Below are 18,091 nucleotides of genomic sequence, written 5' to 3' on the forward strand. Positions count from 1 at the left end.
TCAGATACACAAACCGTTTTTACACACTTGACCTCATCCAGTTCAGACAAGTACCTTGTACAGGCAGGGCAGTGACCATTAAGCTCCTTTTACGAATGGAGACAAGGCCCGGGGTGCTAGATCCGGCTATGAGTAGTGGAGACCTAACCAGAGATTTAAACAAAATGGAACGTACCCGACCCCCACCCCCCAAAACAACAAACAAGTACTGAGGTGGCAGCTCAGGGCTGTTACGATGGATGCATGATCAAGAACCCAGGGACCTCTCTTTACTCCACTGTCCGAGATTTGGTTCCATCCTGGCTGCTGAAGGTCGCTGCACGCTCCCCAGGGATGAGCACACAGCCTCCCTCCCCTCAGTGAAAACACACACAAGTGCTTGTAGGAGGAAAGAGGAGAAAGAGGGCCTGGGAGGACAGCAGATTAGAGGGAGGGACGGAGGGGTGGGTGAAGGGGAGCAGGCCGAGCTTTCCTCCCCAACAGCAGATGCCACCCTGCGGCCAGTCCTGTGGGGCCTCGCCTGGTCTGGGTCCTGCAGCCTGGCAGTGCTGGGGGGGAGGGGCGTGTGTGTGTGTGTGTGTGTGGTGTGTGCGGTGTGGTGTGTGTGGTGGGTGTGTGTGCTGTGTGTGTGTGGTGTGTGCGGTGGGTGTGTGTGCTGTGTGTGTGTGGTGTATGTGGTGTGTGCTGTGTGTGTGTGTGGTGAGTGTGTGTGTGCGGTGTGTGTGTGGTGTGTGTGGTGTGTGTGTGTGTGGTGTGCGCGGTGTGTGTGTGGTGTGTGTGGTATGTGTGTGTGTATGTGTGTGTCCAGCTGGCCTAGTCCAAAGAACACAGACACCCTTTTTACAAAGGTATTTTATTTTACTAAAGAAAATACTGGTTCTTTTAAAAGCGTGTAAAAAGTCACATCATTTTAAGTTAAAGCTGTAGGCTGGGAACTTATCCTCTGACACATCATTCAGTAATTAAGTCTTTCTTCTCGGCTGGAGTCCACTCAAGCTGACATGTAAAGTGCAAAATCTAGAAAAGAAGAACCAAAGAGATAAATAGGAATGTCTGATAAGGGCCAGTGCTTTACTTCCTCAGCACTAACGCTTACATTCAGCCATTTAGACTTAACAGAAACCACTGTTAGTGAACGTATTTTTAGCTTCATAATTTCCCTTCCATGGAAAAATCCCTTTTGTTTAAAACAAGGCTCCAGGCTTTGATGAGCTGCCAGCCCAGGAGGGGAGAGGGAGGAACCCCCTGGTCAGCTCTAAGCTCAGCTGTGTAAGCCCCCACCCCCCTCCACTGATGGCCTCCGTAGCCGTTTGTGGGAGGGAAGAAGTGTTTATGATCTCACACCTCATCTTTTCTTCCTTGCTCGGTATCACACACAAAATGATGACTGTCTAGGATGGAAAGTCAATCAACATTTCAGTGAAAACGGCCTTCCCTCACCCTTTTTAATTTCGACGTGCTTGCTCTTCCCCACCCTAGTCTTCCTACTGAGTTTCAGTCAACTTAACATTTTTTTTTTTTTTTAAGGCAAGGTCCCACGCTAACTGCTTTTCCCTGGCAGAGGCCTACAGCTCGTTGAGGACCAGTGAGTGATGGGCAGTAACAGGAGCTCACGCGTGCTCTGACAGCTCCCCTTCCTGCATTCAGGACGGCAATGCAGCCGGTGCCTGAATGTCTGACGGGGCTTCAGCTCTGGTTCTGCTCCTCACCACGTACAGTGGGAGCTATTTTTTCAATCTGAGTGGCTCTCACAGGGTTGTCAGGAGGAGGAATAACGGCACTGTATATGGGATGCTCGGCAAAATGCTAGCACATAATCATCACTCTCTAAGTGTTGCTGTAATTACTAATACGTTTGCTTTTAAACTCAGTAAGTCTCAAAATACTACAAAAGGGAACTCGCATTTACAGAAGCATGGAATCTGAGGAGGGACGGGTGTGGGCGGGCCCCTTCCTACAGCCACCTGCTGCTGAGATGCCCAGGCCCAACCACAGACATAATGGAACTTCTCACAGGCTGGAGCCTGGGAACCTGCATTTCAACAGCACCCTCATCAGGCAATTCTCATCTTTAGCCAACGCTGGGAACCACTGATCTGGAATCCCCTGCCACCATAGTTGAATCCTAATTTTTAGAAAAGCACAGAACTCGAGAAACGAAGGAACTGGCTCAGCACACCAGAATTAAGGAAACTGCTCAATGCCATAGGTGCAGTTTGTAGTGGGGGTTGAATAACAACTTCCTGGTGCCTCAGCTCCACACACACATCCTGGGCACCTCCTGTGTGTGCTGTGACAGGCACTGGGCCACAATGATGAGTCCTAACTCCTGCCTGGGAGCAGGTCATCGGGAAGGGCCCTCCGGGCCACGGGACTCACAAGCAAAGGCCAAGGGGCACAAAAGTCTGTCGAGGTCTGCAGGAGCATGGGGAGTGGCCGCAGAGGGACAAATGTGTCCTGGGTTAAGGACACACACGGAAGGGATTTACAGGCCCTACCCAGGAGTCTGACTGTATCCTGTAGAGATAGCAAGGCCTCTCAGTCTTGGGTACAGATGAGGGTGTCAAATGATGCATGACCCCTCTCCCCTCCCCCATCTCAGATTTACACATACTTGTGTTTCTAGTATGTGTGCTTTTCTAAGAAGGTTCACAGCTTTTATTAGCTTCTCAAGAGTCCTGTGACCCAGTACCTATTAAGCACCATTAAGCACGGCTGCTGCCAGTAAGAACCCTGCAGAGGCATGGACTAATCACATGCTCCCTGACTCAGCAGCAGACGGGGGAACGGTCAGGCTCTGCATACCTCACCTTACAGAGCTGCTCAGTGACAGGCGGGCCACGTGCCCTCACAGCTCAGACCCACCCGAGGGATGCGGAATTCTCGGAACTATCACATTCCTTGATTGGCCACCCAACCCATGTATATTTCATACTTGCAAAGTCCCGGTACCTTTGATTTCCCTTTAGTTATATTTCTTCTCTGATTGCTTCTTCTTTTCAGCTTCCAGTTTTTGCTGTTGTGCTTCCAATCTTTTCCTTTGGTATATTTTGACTCCAGCAAATGCCAGGCAGAGAATCAATGTCTTCGCTGCCAAGATATACAGCAGCAGGGGAACGTGTTCAAGAACCTTAAAGAAGAAATGATTCTAAATGTTCTATAATTGATAAGAAAGGTTCATGTTCCTCTATTCAACAAACATTTACTATGCAGCTGTTGTGTAACAGGCATGAGGCTAGAACAGACAAGGTTCCTGTCCCCAGGGTGCTAACAGTGTAGTGTTAGCTGCGTTCCTGTCCCCCTTGCTGCTGGCTTCACAGAGGCCCTCCAGCGGACTGCAGATGGAACAGCCCTGGTCTCTCACAATCTGACCGTGCACTTTGCCGACTGCCCAGGCCCTCTGCTTCTGAGGCTGTGGCATGGTCCGGTAAAAGGAGCCAGGGCCACCCTGCCACTGACTGTGAAACCTGGGTCAGTCACTTGACTTTTCTGAGCTTCGAAGACAGGCTGGACCTGAGCTTCCTTCTAGATTCTCCAGCTGTAGTATGCTATGATTTCCTTTGGTTCCCTCTACTCATTAGCTTTGGCACTTGAAAGCAAAATATAAAAATGAAATACAACTCAAATTTTATTAGCTACTTATTCACTATTCCTGTAATTTTTTGTTGGAAGTTTTAACGCATTGGCTAAAATGAAGTCTAGGGAGTAACTGTTGATTGGACTTACTCTTTGCACCAATAGGTTTCATTATGAAAATCTATATAGAATAGTATCTCAAGGCAAATACTATAGTAGTTTTCGTAAACATGATAAGTATGATCTGAATAATTATGAGTTTTTGTGTGTGATTAAAAATTCATTCCAAATAAACGAATGATAGCCTTTGTTCAGTAAGTATCATTCTAAAGGACTAGGCAGGATTTATTCCAATGAAATCATTAGGTTCAATTCCCAAACATCACTTATTAGATGTAATTCCAAAGAGACTCTGTTAATACTACGGGGAGTATATTTGTCCCTCTGAGAGTTTCAAGTTGATCTGAAACTAGTCAGTCAAAACTTTAGCTGAGAACATGCTCACAGACCTGGAGGGCTAGATGGATTTTAAAGATGACTTAGTCCACCACCTTCTTAAACAAACAAGGAAAGTGGCAGTTGAGAGGCCCATCCACGTCACACAGCTAATTCATTACGAGGTCAGAGCTAGAACGGAAGATTTTAAAGGATGCCAGTCTCCTTCCCACTGGTTCCTGATTTTCAATGAAATGGAATAAAATCACAAATTATGTACATATATGTTCTTGTAATTTTATTCAAAATTTTTATGACTCAGACCTAGATGTATTTTTCACGTTTAGAAGACGTAGCATCAGTTACCATCCACTGAGAGCTTACTGTGTGCTAAGTGTCTCACAGAGACTTTTCCCTTCAGTCCTCATAATATCCCGTGAGGTAGACAGACTGTCCTAATTTCATAGCTGAGAAAACAAAGTCTGAAAAGGGTAGTCTGACCGAGTTCTGCCTGCTCCGAAGTCTGAACTCTTCAACATTACATGAGTCTGTAACATACGTGATGCTCTCCCCCACCCTCAACTCCTTTTACAATTAAATTATGCGAATAAACAAATGCTTGGCTACTGAATTTACCAAAGGCAACTAAAATCATGACCGCTGAAGTTATTTAACTGATTACTTATGGATATTTGAGGAAGGTTATAATGCAAAGCAATAGGAACACAACAGATATCAAAAGGAGGAATCCAAATATTTAAATTGTTTTAATTAAAACAGTAAGAACACAGGAACACTGAGTTAACTAGATAACAGCTTTCAACCACAAAACTATTTAACGGTGAAGAATATATACAACAAACCCACTTCAGAAAGATCACTCTGGCAATAGTATAATAACTAAAAAAATTGCAAAAATGAAATGTTTTATCCTGACAAAATATAAGCAGCTTAGAATACTGATTTGGTTTCCGGGTCCTTCCTCCCTCAAACCTCTCTTATCTTCCCCAAATAATTCTCTAATTCATCTACTTTCTTGAAGGTTCTCATTTTAGAGATGAGGCTTGACTCCACATTTATAAACCAGCTAAAGAAGGTCAATATAAACCTCTCTTCATTTCACTAGAACTTTCTAGGCTACCTGGGCACTGACATGTACTGGGAACAGTCTCCAATCCATATCACAGCCCATGGTTCCCCATGAGCTAAACACAAAATTTCGCTGGAGCAGTTACAGGCATGATCAAAAAATACGGTGAATGTTTAAATTGAAAAAAAATTTTATTACAGTAAAAGACACATTGCCATTAACCCCCTTCAAAATACTCCCACTCGCTTTGAACACATTTATCCCGTTGTTCTTGCCACTTTCTGAAGCAGTTCTGGAAGTCCTCTTTCGTGAGTGTCTTTAGTTGCGCTGTCGTGGCTGCCTCGATGTCCTGAATCATTTTGACTTTGAGGAAGAGCCAGAAGTCGAACGGTGCCAGATCCAGTGAATAAGGTGGATGAGGACACATCATAATGTGTTTATTTGGCAAAAATTGCCATAGCAGAAGCAATATGTGACACAGAGTATTGTCGTGACGGTAGATGAAACTGTTTGCCCACTTCTCAGGCCGTTTTCTACGCACATCGTTTCTTAAATGCGCTAATAAGTCCTTATAATAATCAGAGTTCACCGTAGTGTTGCTGGGTACAAACTCAGCGCGCACAATTCCATTAAGGTCAAAAAACACAATTAACATCACCTTGATGTTGGATCTTAATTGACGTGTTTTTTTTACATGAGAACTGGGCGATTTCCATTGACAACGCTGAACCTTGGTCTCAGGATCATAACCATAAACCTAAGTTTCATCTCCCATGATGACATGTCTTAAAAAGCTGGAATCTGAAGCGGCACAATTGTGCAACTCCAACAAAATTGACAAACACTGTTGCTTTTGTTTGACAATCAAAACGCGTGGAACAATTTCACACTTACTTGCCTCATGTTCAAGTCTGTTGTTAAAATGTTTTGAACGGAACCATAAGTGATACTCAGATCCTCAGAAATTTCCCTAATAGTCATTCGCCTGTTTGATCAAATAATTTCACTTACTTTTGCAACATTCTCTTGGGTTTCTGATGTTGAAGGACATCCCAGTCTCTCCTAGTCTTCAATTGATTCACGACCATTACGGAATCACTCAAACCACTTGTAAACCGTCTTCGTGGTCACTGCAGCATCACCATAAACTAATTCTAACATTTAATGTGTTTCTTTAGCACTTTTTTACAGTTTGAAATAAAATTTCATGTTAATTCATTGTTCATGATCCATGATTTATGGCACACTTTAAAACACACTTTCTCTCAACCGTAGCACACACCTGAAGCTACAACTGCACAGAACAAGCTGAAACTTTTCACACACAGTTACTAAGGTTCGATGCATCGCTTTCCATATTGAAGATCCCGGCCTTTCCGTTGGATGGCACTAAGTAGCAGCATTCACCGTATTTTTTTTATCACACCGTGCAACCAGATTCAGAAAACCCACTGAAATGGAAGCACATCAACAAAAGGACACAGATAAGTGGTTTCTTATTTACTTTCTTTTAAAAAGTACTAGAGAGGCAGAGGCAAGAGGCAGAAGTTTCGAGACTGAGAGGGGGCAAAGCAGTGGCAGCAGGGGTCAAGGACTCTATGAGGGCTAAAGTGAAAGATTTCAGGGGCCCGTTCCTGCCCCTCTTAAGTACTAAACTGCAGTCATGTTAAATCTCTTCCTTTGATCTCTAACAAATGCCTCATATTAAGTCTTGAAATATGCAAACCTTCAAAGAGGTAAGTGAACAAAATATTGTTGGGGTGGACTAGATCTACACCAATTGTTTTAGACAAACTCCAATACCTGTGTCATGAGAATGGCGGGCTTCTTAAATAATGAGGCCACACTCATTTGCTAATGCACAGGTATGGCTGACTGTTGCTAATTACCACAGGTCCAACGTGCCAGAGAGGAAAGGGCACAGGAGACAGTGGCCCTACATAATCCTTCAGTCTCAGGGGGCTCTGTGCGGTCAAGGTGTAAGGAGAGGCCATTGCTTTGACACCACAGGGTGTCAGAAACATGAGGTTGTTCCCTGGCAGCCAGGGTGCAGTGTGTGTCTGTTCAAAGTTGGAAAGGTTTGGGCAGATTTTGTTCCTGACACAGGAAGGACTCCTTTTGTCATAAGGACTTGCCTCAGTGGTCAAGTGGGTCACTGTACAATTAAAAGAAAACCTTCTCTGTGCACTGCCTGGTAAATCACAAAGCCCAGGCCTATACGATCAGACTCAGGGGGGTAAGGACGCATTGTTTTAACTAGTTGAGGTGGTTTTGATACTCTTAAGTGTGAGACCCTCAGGGCATCACGCAGGACGCTCTGGGGCACTTAGTACCACTTCCGTCATGGCAAGACAAAGGGTAATAGTCCTTCCCTAAACCTCACCCCACACTGCTTTCTGCTCTTCCCCCTACATCTTCTCACTGCCTCATCTTTCCTCCCCAGCCTTTCCACAGTAAACTCTGGAACCCTGATACATGCTAAATAAACACTTCTACATTTCCAGTCTCTTCACAGAATCCTCACTCTATCTTCTTAACTGCAACCAGGCTCTTTCTAAAGAACAGTCTCCACAGCCCTTCCCAAGCCCCATGCCCCAAGGAGCTGGGGAAGGAGGGGGCGGGTCGGTCCTCTCCCAGTTCCCTGATCCTGCTTCCAGACCTTTCCAGTTCTCCTTGCAATAGAAACCTAGGGGATGTCTGAAACAAGGAAATGCTTGTAATAATTGAAAAAGTACATACAAGATCCTAAGTTTGAAAATATACACTAAACTTACATATCTTGAAAAAATACACCAACATTGTTCAAAGTAGCCCTCTTCGGATGGTATGACGATGTGTAATTTTTATTTGATTTTATATTTTTCAAAGTATCTACAATACAATAGGTTTTCGAGGCTGCTCTCTTAGCCAACCTCCACCTCACGCCACCTACTGTGAGGATTTATTGCGAGCCACTCCTTTCCCTCTGTAAGAGCAGCTGGCAGGCTACTCTTTATTCAGTTGCCCTTGAACTTCTCTACCAGCTGAATCCAATATTTTACTGGGATCAGTTGTGTTTATTCCCCAGCCAGGTTAAGTTGTATGCGATGCTATAGTAATTTATTTAAACATGACACTTAGGAAATATGACTATGTAAACAAGATTGTTTCCATGAAAACTAAGTTGAATGTTTTCAATGCTTTTTCAAGTTTGAGTTGGAAAAAAAAAACAAAAAAAAAAACGTGTTGGCAACACATATGTAAAAGATTAGGAAAGAGGAGCATACAAATTTAGAAAGATTTCACATGTAAGATCTTAATCCATTTTAAAGAAACAAAAATGTGAAATTGTAGGTGAAATTTAAAGGTGTAGTTTTTGCAAGAAAAGGGAGGCCGATCTGAGGTCAACTAATGCCCGCTCAAAGAAAAGGCCTAGCCTTCCTCCAGGAGTCTGGTGAGTAAATGTAGACTTGTATGTTTTAACTTAAAATATTAAATATTGTTATGATTCCTGGTGTAATTTACTTCTTATTCTGAATTTTTACAAACAGGAGAAAGAAAAACTCAAGCCATAAATGTTTAAAACTATTCTCACTTTCCAGTTCATGCTGCACCAACTGTGAATCCACTACTGCTCGACGGAGGCCCACTCAGACAAGCACATGAGAAGGAGCTGGAAGGTCAGATCTCGCTGGTCTGGTGGGGAAAAGAAGAATCAAGTCAATTCAGGTTTTCTAGAGCAGACTCCCTTTGATGAATACTTCCCTTTGATGAAGAGAGAGAGCACATGAGCAAAGACAGCGAGCTTTGCAGAAAGGAGGTTTAAATGTCCTCAACAAGGTGAGCCAGAGCCTGGTGGAAAGCAGATGGCCTGGGTGAGGGCCGAGGCAGGCTTGGCTCTTGGTGAGCAGAAAGATCTCTTTGGCTGATCTTTGCCGGGGATGGGAACACAGCCTCAAGCAGAGGTGGCAGTGCTGCTCCTTAAGGCATATGTGCTCCCTTTCCATTCATCTGGGAATTTTAAGAGCCCAAATCCAAAATCGGTTCCTCCACCCACCTCCTGCCCTGAACAAGAGCTGGTTTGTGGATGAGTGAGTGTTCCTCAGGTCCTCTGAGTGTTAATTAAGCAAATCTTGGTTGTTAAAAAATGTCTGGAGGAGAGTAAATGATAGGGAAAAAATTGTCCTAAGAAAGCAATTTGTATCTAGATTCCCTCTGAAATGTGAGGAAGACTCAGGGGAAGGTGAGGCAGGAAGTGACAAGGCAGGGACACAGCCAGCACAGGATTTGCTCTGAGGCATCACATGTCACTATTTTTAGACTACGACACATACCCCAAGTGTCAGAAGACTTGAGCTCTGGATGAAGAACCTACACACTCTGGCAAATGACTTTCCTCTTAGGGCCTTGGTCCCATCTGTAAATGAAGAAAAGGGGTGTCAACTAGATGGGCTCTGGGCCCCTATTTTTTCTGAAATTTGGTGACTTACAGCATAATAATCACAGCTTCACTTTATTGTGCCCAACTGGGTTGAGTGTGTTAAATGCAGTAACTCATTTATTCTTCACACCGGTCCTATGAGGTACAGTCCACTCTCCCCACTTCAAAGACAAGGAAACACATGTAATGTGTTCACACACTGGGGAACTGGGATTTGACCCCTCCAAATTGGCTCCAGAGTTATCCTGATGCAGGCAGAGAGCTTTGTACTCAAAAATCATAGGGATGCTTTCCTTTAAATGTACTTACAATTAGAATTAAGAAAAGCAACAGAAAATTTCACAGGCCTTTAGAATGGAAATAATAAAATGAACTTCAGGGAGGATGTTTTATAAAAACTTTCACTTATAAAAGTATCTAAATATAAAAAGTTCATACCTCATCTATTCAAGGTCATAGTAGCTGGTAAACAAGCTGGCAGTTGGTACAGGACAACCAAGTTTTCCCCATGAACTTTTCAAAGTCAGATAAGCTAACAAAAGGAATTTACACCACAAATCTGTTTAAATGTGATGATGGAGATTGAAGGTACTCATTACCTTCATGTATAAAGGGCCTCTTTGTCCTTAAGTAGCAGCAGATTCTGACCTGCACTAAATACATTCCTGTTACAACCTGTTGCTAGAATTTTCACCTTGAGTAATCTCTAACAATCTCAGGGATTAGCCATGTTGTAAATTAAATGTTTAAAGTTGTGTAAATTTTCTTTTTACAACTCCAGCTCTGAGTTGTGTACACATATAGTAGGTGAGTTTGGCTGTTCCCCACTAATCTTCTGAAGCCATATTACATACCTAATGAACTGATGTAAGATATTGATTCCCAAGGTCAAGGACAACAAACTGGTCCCAAAAGCTTATAGGAGGAAATAAATGAAAAAGAACCCCCAGTAGTCTGGCCCTCTGGCCAACAGGAGACATTAAGTTCTTGAAATGTTTTCTCAATAGGTTCTGAGACTTATAATGAAACCAATTTTACCACAGGCTAATTGATAAAACAAGAGTTAAGTTCCTACGACATCTCATCAACATTATAGCAAACCTGGAACTGTAAACTAAGCGCCACGCTCAGCACATGGACAGCACTAAGTATTAACCATTATTATCATGATCAGTATCTCTCCTTCCACTAATGGACATGCCAAACTTTAGAACATAACCAAGTTACATCCAGGGTAAACACAGTCACTGCAAGTCAGCAGGGCATGGTATAAAGAACCACCACCAGAGGACCAGGAGAACTGGAGGTCTGGACTCTATTCTTGGTGGCACCAATGGCACATCACGTGACCTGGGGCAAGCCATGAACTTCTTTGAACCAAAGTGTTCTCATTTTAAAAAGATCAGAATCCGAAGAACAACTCTGCAACTCTGGAATTAGTAAGTCACCCTTCTCTCTGATAGCACAGAATCTGACTTTAAACATATACTGGCAGCTGCCTCAACTTCATACCTAGAATAATAAAATTCAAGCTCTTTAGGAAAGAAACATTTAAAGTAGCCCAACCTGCAAAGTGGTGGAAGGGGTACCGCGAGGTGGGAGACCAGCGGGCAGATCAGTGCAGCTCATTCCCACCCACTGCCTCCAAATTGTAATTTTCCATCTCCCACAATTACATGCTCCCACTCTGCCATTTGTGTAGCTTCCGGCAGGACTTGAGCAACTGAGAGCTCAGAAAGCTAAAACTATCAGCAGGCTATGTGCTCTGCGGCCACAGACACACGTGGTGCAATATTAGAAACAGGAGGCAGCTGGTAGCTGAGGGCTGAACTGCAAAAGCCAACAAGATGGGGACAATTTTGAGAGATAAAATCTATGAAGTGCAGAATATTTTAAACTTACCCTGGAACTATCCAGTCTTAGCTTAAAACTCAAAAATAACAATGGCTTCGATAGAAATAATTCTAGTCCCTTTACTGCAAAAATATCTTGATTTTTTTTCCTTTGCCAGATTTCTCCTGGAAAACCCAAAAGCTATTAGTTTATCGTGGGCAGGCCAATTAAAGCAATATGGACAACGACTACGGGTCCACAATTTACTTTTCCGTCTTGGCACACCCGGCAAACCCAAGGGTCGTGCCTTCGGTCCTCAGTCTGCACTTTCCGAAGCTGTTATCACTCCCAGTCTGTCCCTCTCTCACCACAACTCCTCACCCGACCATATTAGGCAGGGGCGGGTGTGGCGAGAAGGGGATTCCAGGTGAACCTCGGGCATCACTTGGTCAACAACCTGAGCCCCACTCCCCAGTCGGCCGGCGAGCTGGGCCTCAGTTGCTCGGTAACCTGAGGGCCGGGCCAGTGTCCCCTCCGGCCCCAACACCTGGGAGCAACACCTGCCCCGCTCAGACCCAATGATGAGGACCAAGGGAGGTCACTGCTTCCGCCACCCTTCAGGGCGTCCAGACAGTTCCCTCGTCCCCCCAGAACCTCTCGGAGACCAACACCCTGTGGCCAGAACCAACCCTGGGCCCCGGCGGGCCCGCGCCTGCCGCCTAAACACGCCGCCTCCGGCGCCCGGCCGACCTAGGTCCTCCCGCAGGCGCGCTCCGCCAGTGGGGGCCGCGGCGCCCGTCACCCTCCGGGTTCCCGCTCCCAGAGCCGGCGCCGCGCGGCCGAGGGCATCTTGGAGAGACAGCGCGAACGCCGGGCTGGCCGCCGGACACCCCAGCGCCCCCCAAAAGCCGTCGGGATTCACGTCAGGCTCCCGAAGACCCACAAGTCATCCACTTACAGTTCGAAGTGACCGAGGATCCGACGTCCGGCGGGCACGCAAACCACGATTCCCACAATGCCGCGGGGAAATTACACGTCCCGAAATGCACCGCTCCGCGCGCCGGCGCAGTAGGCCTCGACAGCCTCCGTGGGCGCCGTGCTCCGCGCGCCGGCGCAGTGGGCCCTGGCCGCCTTCGTTGGGGAGTGACGGGGCTCGCAGGTCATGATTGGCCGAGTCAGGGGCGAGGGCCGGACACCGTGGGACAGGCCCAGGGCTGGTTCTGGTGCAGAAATGATCCGAGCTGGAGGAGGCCTGCAACCGCGGGGCGCGGTGTCGCGCGGCCCCTCCCCCTCAGCTGCCCCGCGTTCCCTGGATTCTCCTCGCTGCGACTGAGGGCCCGTGGTTCCCTGAAGAAGTTTCCAAGCTCAGCATTCGTCTTCGCTGACAAAATGCACGCAGTTTCCTTTGGGATAGCAGTAGGGCGCCCCGGTGCTGGGTTCCCAGATTCCTTCATCAACAAACGCTTAGCACCGGGGTGCAGTTTGAGCAGTCATTCCCTGCCCCAGGTACCCACTGGGCAGGACAGTTCTGGGTGGTAAACGATTTACATCTCAAAAACGGAGAGAACGGATTTATAATTGCAAGCTTTCTAAGTAACTGCTCTAAGAGTGAGGGGTTCAGAGGGGGTGGTTTGCCTGTCGCCAGGCTTTGGCCGGAACAAACAGTGAATTCACCTGGCTAGTTGATCTGTCTCAGGCAGGACCTGAAAGGGCTGGGGCCATCTTAGGGATGCAGCCTCGAGCTGTTAGAAACTATGCTAGTATTTGTTCAAGTCTCTTAGGTTGGGGAGGGTGATGAAATACTTTGTGCCGAGAGCCTGCACTGTTTATAGTTCGAGGTTGAGGGCTAGTTGAACAGAGGACTCAGAGGAGCCCGACCAGAGTTTGGTCAACAAGATAGTTTTTGTCACCGGATGGAAACCTTAGACCAGACCCAAGGCACGGATTTTGTAACGCGGGTCACTGCTGTGGTCACATTGGAATGAATGTCTTGGGTGCAACAGCATTTCTGGGAGTCTGATCTGAGAAAGGAAGCCACCTTGCCACATCTGCTCTTGGAATATGAATGGCTTTTCCCTGACACTGTATTTCATGCTTCTGTTAGCATAACTGCACACTTATTATTAGGAAACAGATACCTTGTATATACTTCATGCTGAAGAGATAAACCTGGTAGTCCACATAAGACATCCTACAAGCGGGCCTTGAAGAAGGGCTCCTTCTATGAATTTTGTCTTAGTGCCCTGAGGCTTGAGGCCCTGCTCACAATCACTGTGCCTTGGCTGAATAGATGGGGAGATGAGAGAGGAGCAAAGGGTAAGCCAGGAGACATGACGCTTCATGAAGCTACAGCCTCACACATCTTGCTTGCCATTGACTTCCTGCTCTCAGCTCTCTGAGAGTAGACAGTGACACTTCGGCCTGCCCTCCTGTCCCTGCTCTAACTCTGCCCACTTTGTGTTGATCTCTGTTATAAGTGATACCATCATGATGTTTCCATCTCTGACTCCCTCTCTGCTGAATGGGTTCCTCCAGCTCAGGGAGTCTCATTCATCTCTACTCCTCTGGTCTAGGCCAGTGACCCAAGAAATGGATGTTGAATGTTGCTATTAAATTAATGAATGAAGTCACCTAATCTGTGGACTGCAGATTTGTTGTCTGTAAATGAAATGGTCTGACAAGAATACGATGAGCTCCAAGGTGCCTTTCGGACCTGACATTCTCTGATTTCGTGAACCCCATGATGCGAAATATTAAGCAATTACTGTCTAGATTCTCAACAGACATAGCACTTCAGACACTTTTTGTACCTTTAGTCTCGTCAAACAGAAGTAAAGATAGGTCATTGTAAAGAGAAGAAAATAAAATTGAGTGAAAAGAATAAGTTGTTTATAAATGTTACAACTTTTTATTATTTTTTTCTATAATGACAAGAACTTTTAAAAGTGAATTTTCTGTAAAACTTTAAATGTTCGTTTAAAAATGTTTGCACTGGGTAATTCTTAAAGATTCTCCTTCTCTGGAATGGACTAGTTGCCGCTGTGAAATATTTGTTCTGTCTTCAGACTTCCAAATAAATTAAATGCCAGGAAAGCAATCCCCATAAAGTAACCCCATAGTTTTGTTCATTATCACTTCAGACTCTACATACATTCATGAATTAATAAGTGCTCCGATGTCAGTCTAGTGAGCAAGGGGTAGATTTTGAACCTCAGCTTCTGGGTAATACATCAGGGTTATTTATAAATTCAGTTAGTCACATACAAAATAATGTTTCATGACAAAGAAGCTACAGTGCTTTGTAAATCTCTCTATCCCCACTGCCACTGCCCAGGTACTTTACTTCAAAATTGGCTGTATTTTTACTATTGACATTGATTAAAATGACATTTACATTTCACAGAGAGTAAAAGAAGTCTTCAGCATAAAATATTGCTCTGATGAGCACGCAACAGTCACTGAGATTGAAATGTGACTTGTCTTCGTGAACCAACCACATGATCTCCATGAAAATTCTCAACAGAGAGCGAGGAACTTCGGTTCTAAGAAATGACAACTGGATGTGCTCCGTGGCGTGGGCATCTCTTCACGTGTGGATGTCAGGGGCTGGCTTTACGCCTTTCCCGTTTGTCAAGGAAACATTTTGAACCCTGCTGCCCCAGGGTTCTCATGGATGGTGGCCCTGGATTCTTCCAGATTCAGAATTTGGCTCTTGTACTTCTCTCGCCAGTCCTCCACAATGTATTGGTGGTAGGGGTCGTTGGAGTGTTCTTGCCTCTTGGATTTCACGGTGCTTACCAAGATGGCCACGACGATGAACGAGAACATCCCGATCATCACCATGAGGTACAAGATGACGTAGTAGAAGTTCTCGGCGTCCACATGGGCCTGCAGGGCCTCTTGCTCCGCGGTCGTGTTCCTGCGCCAGTTGTCCATGTAAGTCACAAAAATCCTTTTGAAGGCATCTTCCAGTGTCTGTGTCAGATTGGATAAAGGAGGCATATTTTTCTCCTGCTGCAAATTAAATATTAAAATAGACGAACACGGTTAAAAAAAAGGGGGGGATCTTTTCCACATTTGGTTACCTGAAGGGATGGAGGGAGGGGCATGCAAGGGGAAAACAATAGTATTTTTTCTCAGCCTAGCTGGGGATTGATGGAGTACATATTTTAAATTTTCATATGCATGTTTTGCATGCATGCTATCAGACAATAAAAGTCTTAATAGAGGACATAAAACTATAGTATGATCCCAATTTATATATGTGAACGTTTATATGCGTATGAAAATGGAAAAAAAGACTGGAAGTAAATAGTTCAAAATGTTAATAGTGGGTGGTATACTTAAAGAAAAATGTTTCTTCTTTATGCTTTTCTCATGTTACAAATTTTCATCACTAATCTTGCATTACTTTGTTTTTAGATTGGTCAGTAACCTCATAATAGCTAATATAATGCCTTGTCCATAACAGGCCTTCAACAAACATCAACTGAATGAAGCAATGACTCATGTATGTTCCATGTTTGTAGAGAGGTATGGGGTAGAAGATGCCTTTGCAATTTGTGTCATCTCCAATGTCTAGGCAGTGCTTTTCCCAAGGATCCCGAAGAGAGGAGTATGTACATCCATATTTGAAAGAGGGATTTTCCCTCTAACCTGAGAGATCATTCCTATTTCTCAAATCCAACTCTCCTCTCCATCCTCACTATCACTGCCCAGCATCTGTCCGCTGGATGATATCATGCAATGCAATACAACCCTCCCCAAAACCATCTCCTTGGGGTCACATCAGCCCCTCTCAGCCCCACACAGCAGTCAACGTGCTCCTTTTAAGAGGGAACTGGGATCATTTCATTTCCTTGTTTTTAAAACGATGTAATACCTTCCTGCTGTTCTTAAAATGAAATCCTGCCTCCTTAATGGGTTTACCTGGCCTGACCCCTGACGACCTGCTCTATTACTCCACCCTCACGACCACCTGGCCCTACTGGCCTCCCCTCCTCTAAGTCAATAAATGTTCTCTTGCTGCAGGACATTTGCTCATTTTATTCCCTCAACCTGGAATACTTTCGCCCCTCTCTTCTCCCTGCCACCTCTTCGCCCTTTTGGTCCCAGCTCTGCTGTCACTTCTGAGAAAACTTCCCTGGCCCTGCTGTTAGTCAATTCCCACCACCACTTTTCTCCAATAGCATCTTATTATTTTTCTCCAAAGCACTCTTCACAACGTGATAATTATGTGTATATATTGCTGGGTGTGTGTGCGTGTGTGTGTGCGTGTGTGTGTGTGTGTGTGTGTGTGTGTGTGTGTGTGATTATTGATTTATGGTCTCGTCTTTCCCACACAACTCTCACCTCTATGAGGGCAAGGCTCACACCACCTTTGTCCACCTTGGTATAACAAGTACCTGGCACAGAGCCTGAGACATAGCAGGGGCAGTGGGTGTTTGATGAATAAATTAACATGCTAGGCACAGGCTAAGTATTTGGAAATGCAGAGATGATGAGCGCTGTGTGTGGCAGCTCAGTATAGTGGCAGAGACACAAACAAGTACCGATACAAGGTGCAAAGTGTTGTTACAGGTATGAACAAAGTGAAAAGGGAGGTCAGAGAACGGAGCTGAACATGGATCATAAGTGGGGCAAATGGGTGTAAAGAGAACTGGAAGGGATGTAGGCGGGAAAGAAACCTGTGATTGGCAGAACCTGCAGGCCCACTAAGTCAAGAAAAGACCAAAGGACCAAACAGTGGGTTGGCCTAGTACCCTTATGAAAGCAGTGTGCCCCCTCTTTAACATGCGTCTTTCCTTTCTTCCTATGGAAAGAGGTGTTTCAGATCGTCCCTCTTGGGAAAGGGGTACAAATAAACTTCCAAATCTTTCTCCCACAGAACATTCCCCAAACTTCCCTCATTGAGAATTACTGTAACTAAGATAATATGCGTTTCTCAGTCTGATATTTTTAAGCCCTATTATTCAAAGAGCTCTAAGATCTTCCTCTCCCTCTCCATGAAACGCCTAGTGCGTTGAAAATAAACTTAACAAATAGATAAGACTGCCCCAAAGTACATGCCAAGCACATTTTCTAAGCAATGTAACAGAGACGTGCTTTTTCCCCTTAAAATAATACAGTTCACTGTGGGAGAGTGTAGCTAGGCTGGCTTTCATCTGTGTCAAGACCTCACCGTTAGCTCCTTAATCTTTGATGAGAAAAGACCTACCTACTCATTTGGGGAGTTCACACTTGTTTCATTAGTTAGAAGACAACCCGCGCCCATGCTCTGTGCTATGTCAGGGCTAGTCTTACAAATGTGATGGGACAGGATTAGGTCACCTGCGAGTGTTCTCACCCTCTGTTTCTTCCAGCCCTTTTCCACATCTCCATCCAATAAAGAAAACTGTCGTTTCCCCCAGATACTCCCTTTAGAGAGAATTCAGTTTCCTTTGTGAAGCCAGATTGAAAAGTGGGTAGAACAGAGAGACAACTAAAAAACAATCGGAGCTAAGTTTACAAAATAAAGGGCTGCTGGTGGGGTACAGAAAAATCACAGGGATGGGTGTTGAGGGAAGTTGGTTATGGGAGAAGATCCTGAACGACTGTGGAGAAGGAGGAACTGAGAAGGGGAAGAAGGGAACCTCTTCTGAGTGGAGAATTAGATCCCCTGTAGTGTTCTTTCTGAGATGTTGTCAAGATTGGAATTACTCTAGTTCTTTTTGCTTATTGGACGGTGTGCACTGGGC

The 18,091-nt window shown here is 45.1% G+C and overlaps 2 protein-coding genes across 9 annotated transcripts in view; both read right to left on the reverse strand.

Annotated features, from left to right (window-relative positions):
- Nucleotides 1-837: 837 nt before the first annotated feature.
- On the reverse strand, nt 838-12,467 carry SMIM11 (small integral membrane protein 11). Of its 3 annotated transcripts, none has more exons than XM_074325716.2 (5): nt 12,313-12,467; nt 9,415-9,497; nt 8,676-8,776; nt 2,953-3,130; nt 838-1,017 (listed from the first exon to the last, which is right to left on the reverse strand). In XM_074325716.2, the coding sequence occupies exons 3-4, from the start codon at nt 8,685-8,687 to the stop codon at nt 2,966-2,968; spliced, it is 177 nt and encodes a 58-aa protein (XP_074181817.1). In that variant the 5' UTR covers nt 8,688-8,776; nt 9,415-9,497; nt 12,313-12,467; the 3' UTR covers nt 838-1,017; nt 2,953-2,965. The 3 variants fall into 3 exon arrangements, with proteins under 3 accessions (XP_074181817.1, XP_074181820.1, XP_019585814.1); XM_074325719.2 differs by having other exon boundaries at nt 12,105-12,322; XM_019730255.3 differs by lacking the exon at nt 9,415-9,497 and having other exon boundaries at nt 12,313-12,456.
- Nucleotides 12,468-14,239: 1,772 nt separating this feature from the next.
- The window catches only part of KCNE2 (potassium voltage-gated channel subfamily E regulatory subunit 2), a 177,655-nt gene continuing 173,803 nt past the window's right edge, over nt 14,240-18,091 (reverse strand). For 5 of the 6 annotated variants that reach the window (XM_088794205.1, XM_074325710.2, XM_074325714.2 and 2 more), the window contains one exon: nt 14,240-15,368. In XM_088794205.1, coding sequence (XP_088650331.1) covers nt 14,985-15,356 — 372 coding nt within the window. In that variant the 5' untranslated portion in view covers nt 15,357-15,368 and the 3' untranslated portion in view covers nt 14,240-14,984. The remainder of the gene's footprint in view (nt 15,369-18,091) is intronic. The other variant, XM_074325709.2, reaches the window with a different exon arrangement.

Source organism: Rhinolophus sinicus, chromosome 17, assembly GCF_057876585.1.
Source record: "Rhinolophus sinicus isolate RSI-liver-muscle chromosome 17, RSI-T2T, whole genome shotgun sequence".
Classification (NCBI taxonomy): Eukaryota; Metazoa; Chordata; class Mammalia; order Chiroptera; family Rhinolophidae; genus Rhinolophus; species Rhinolophus sinicus.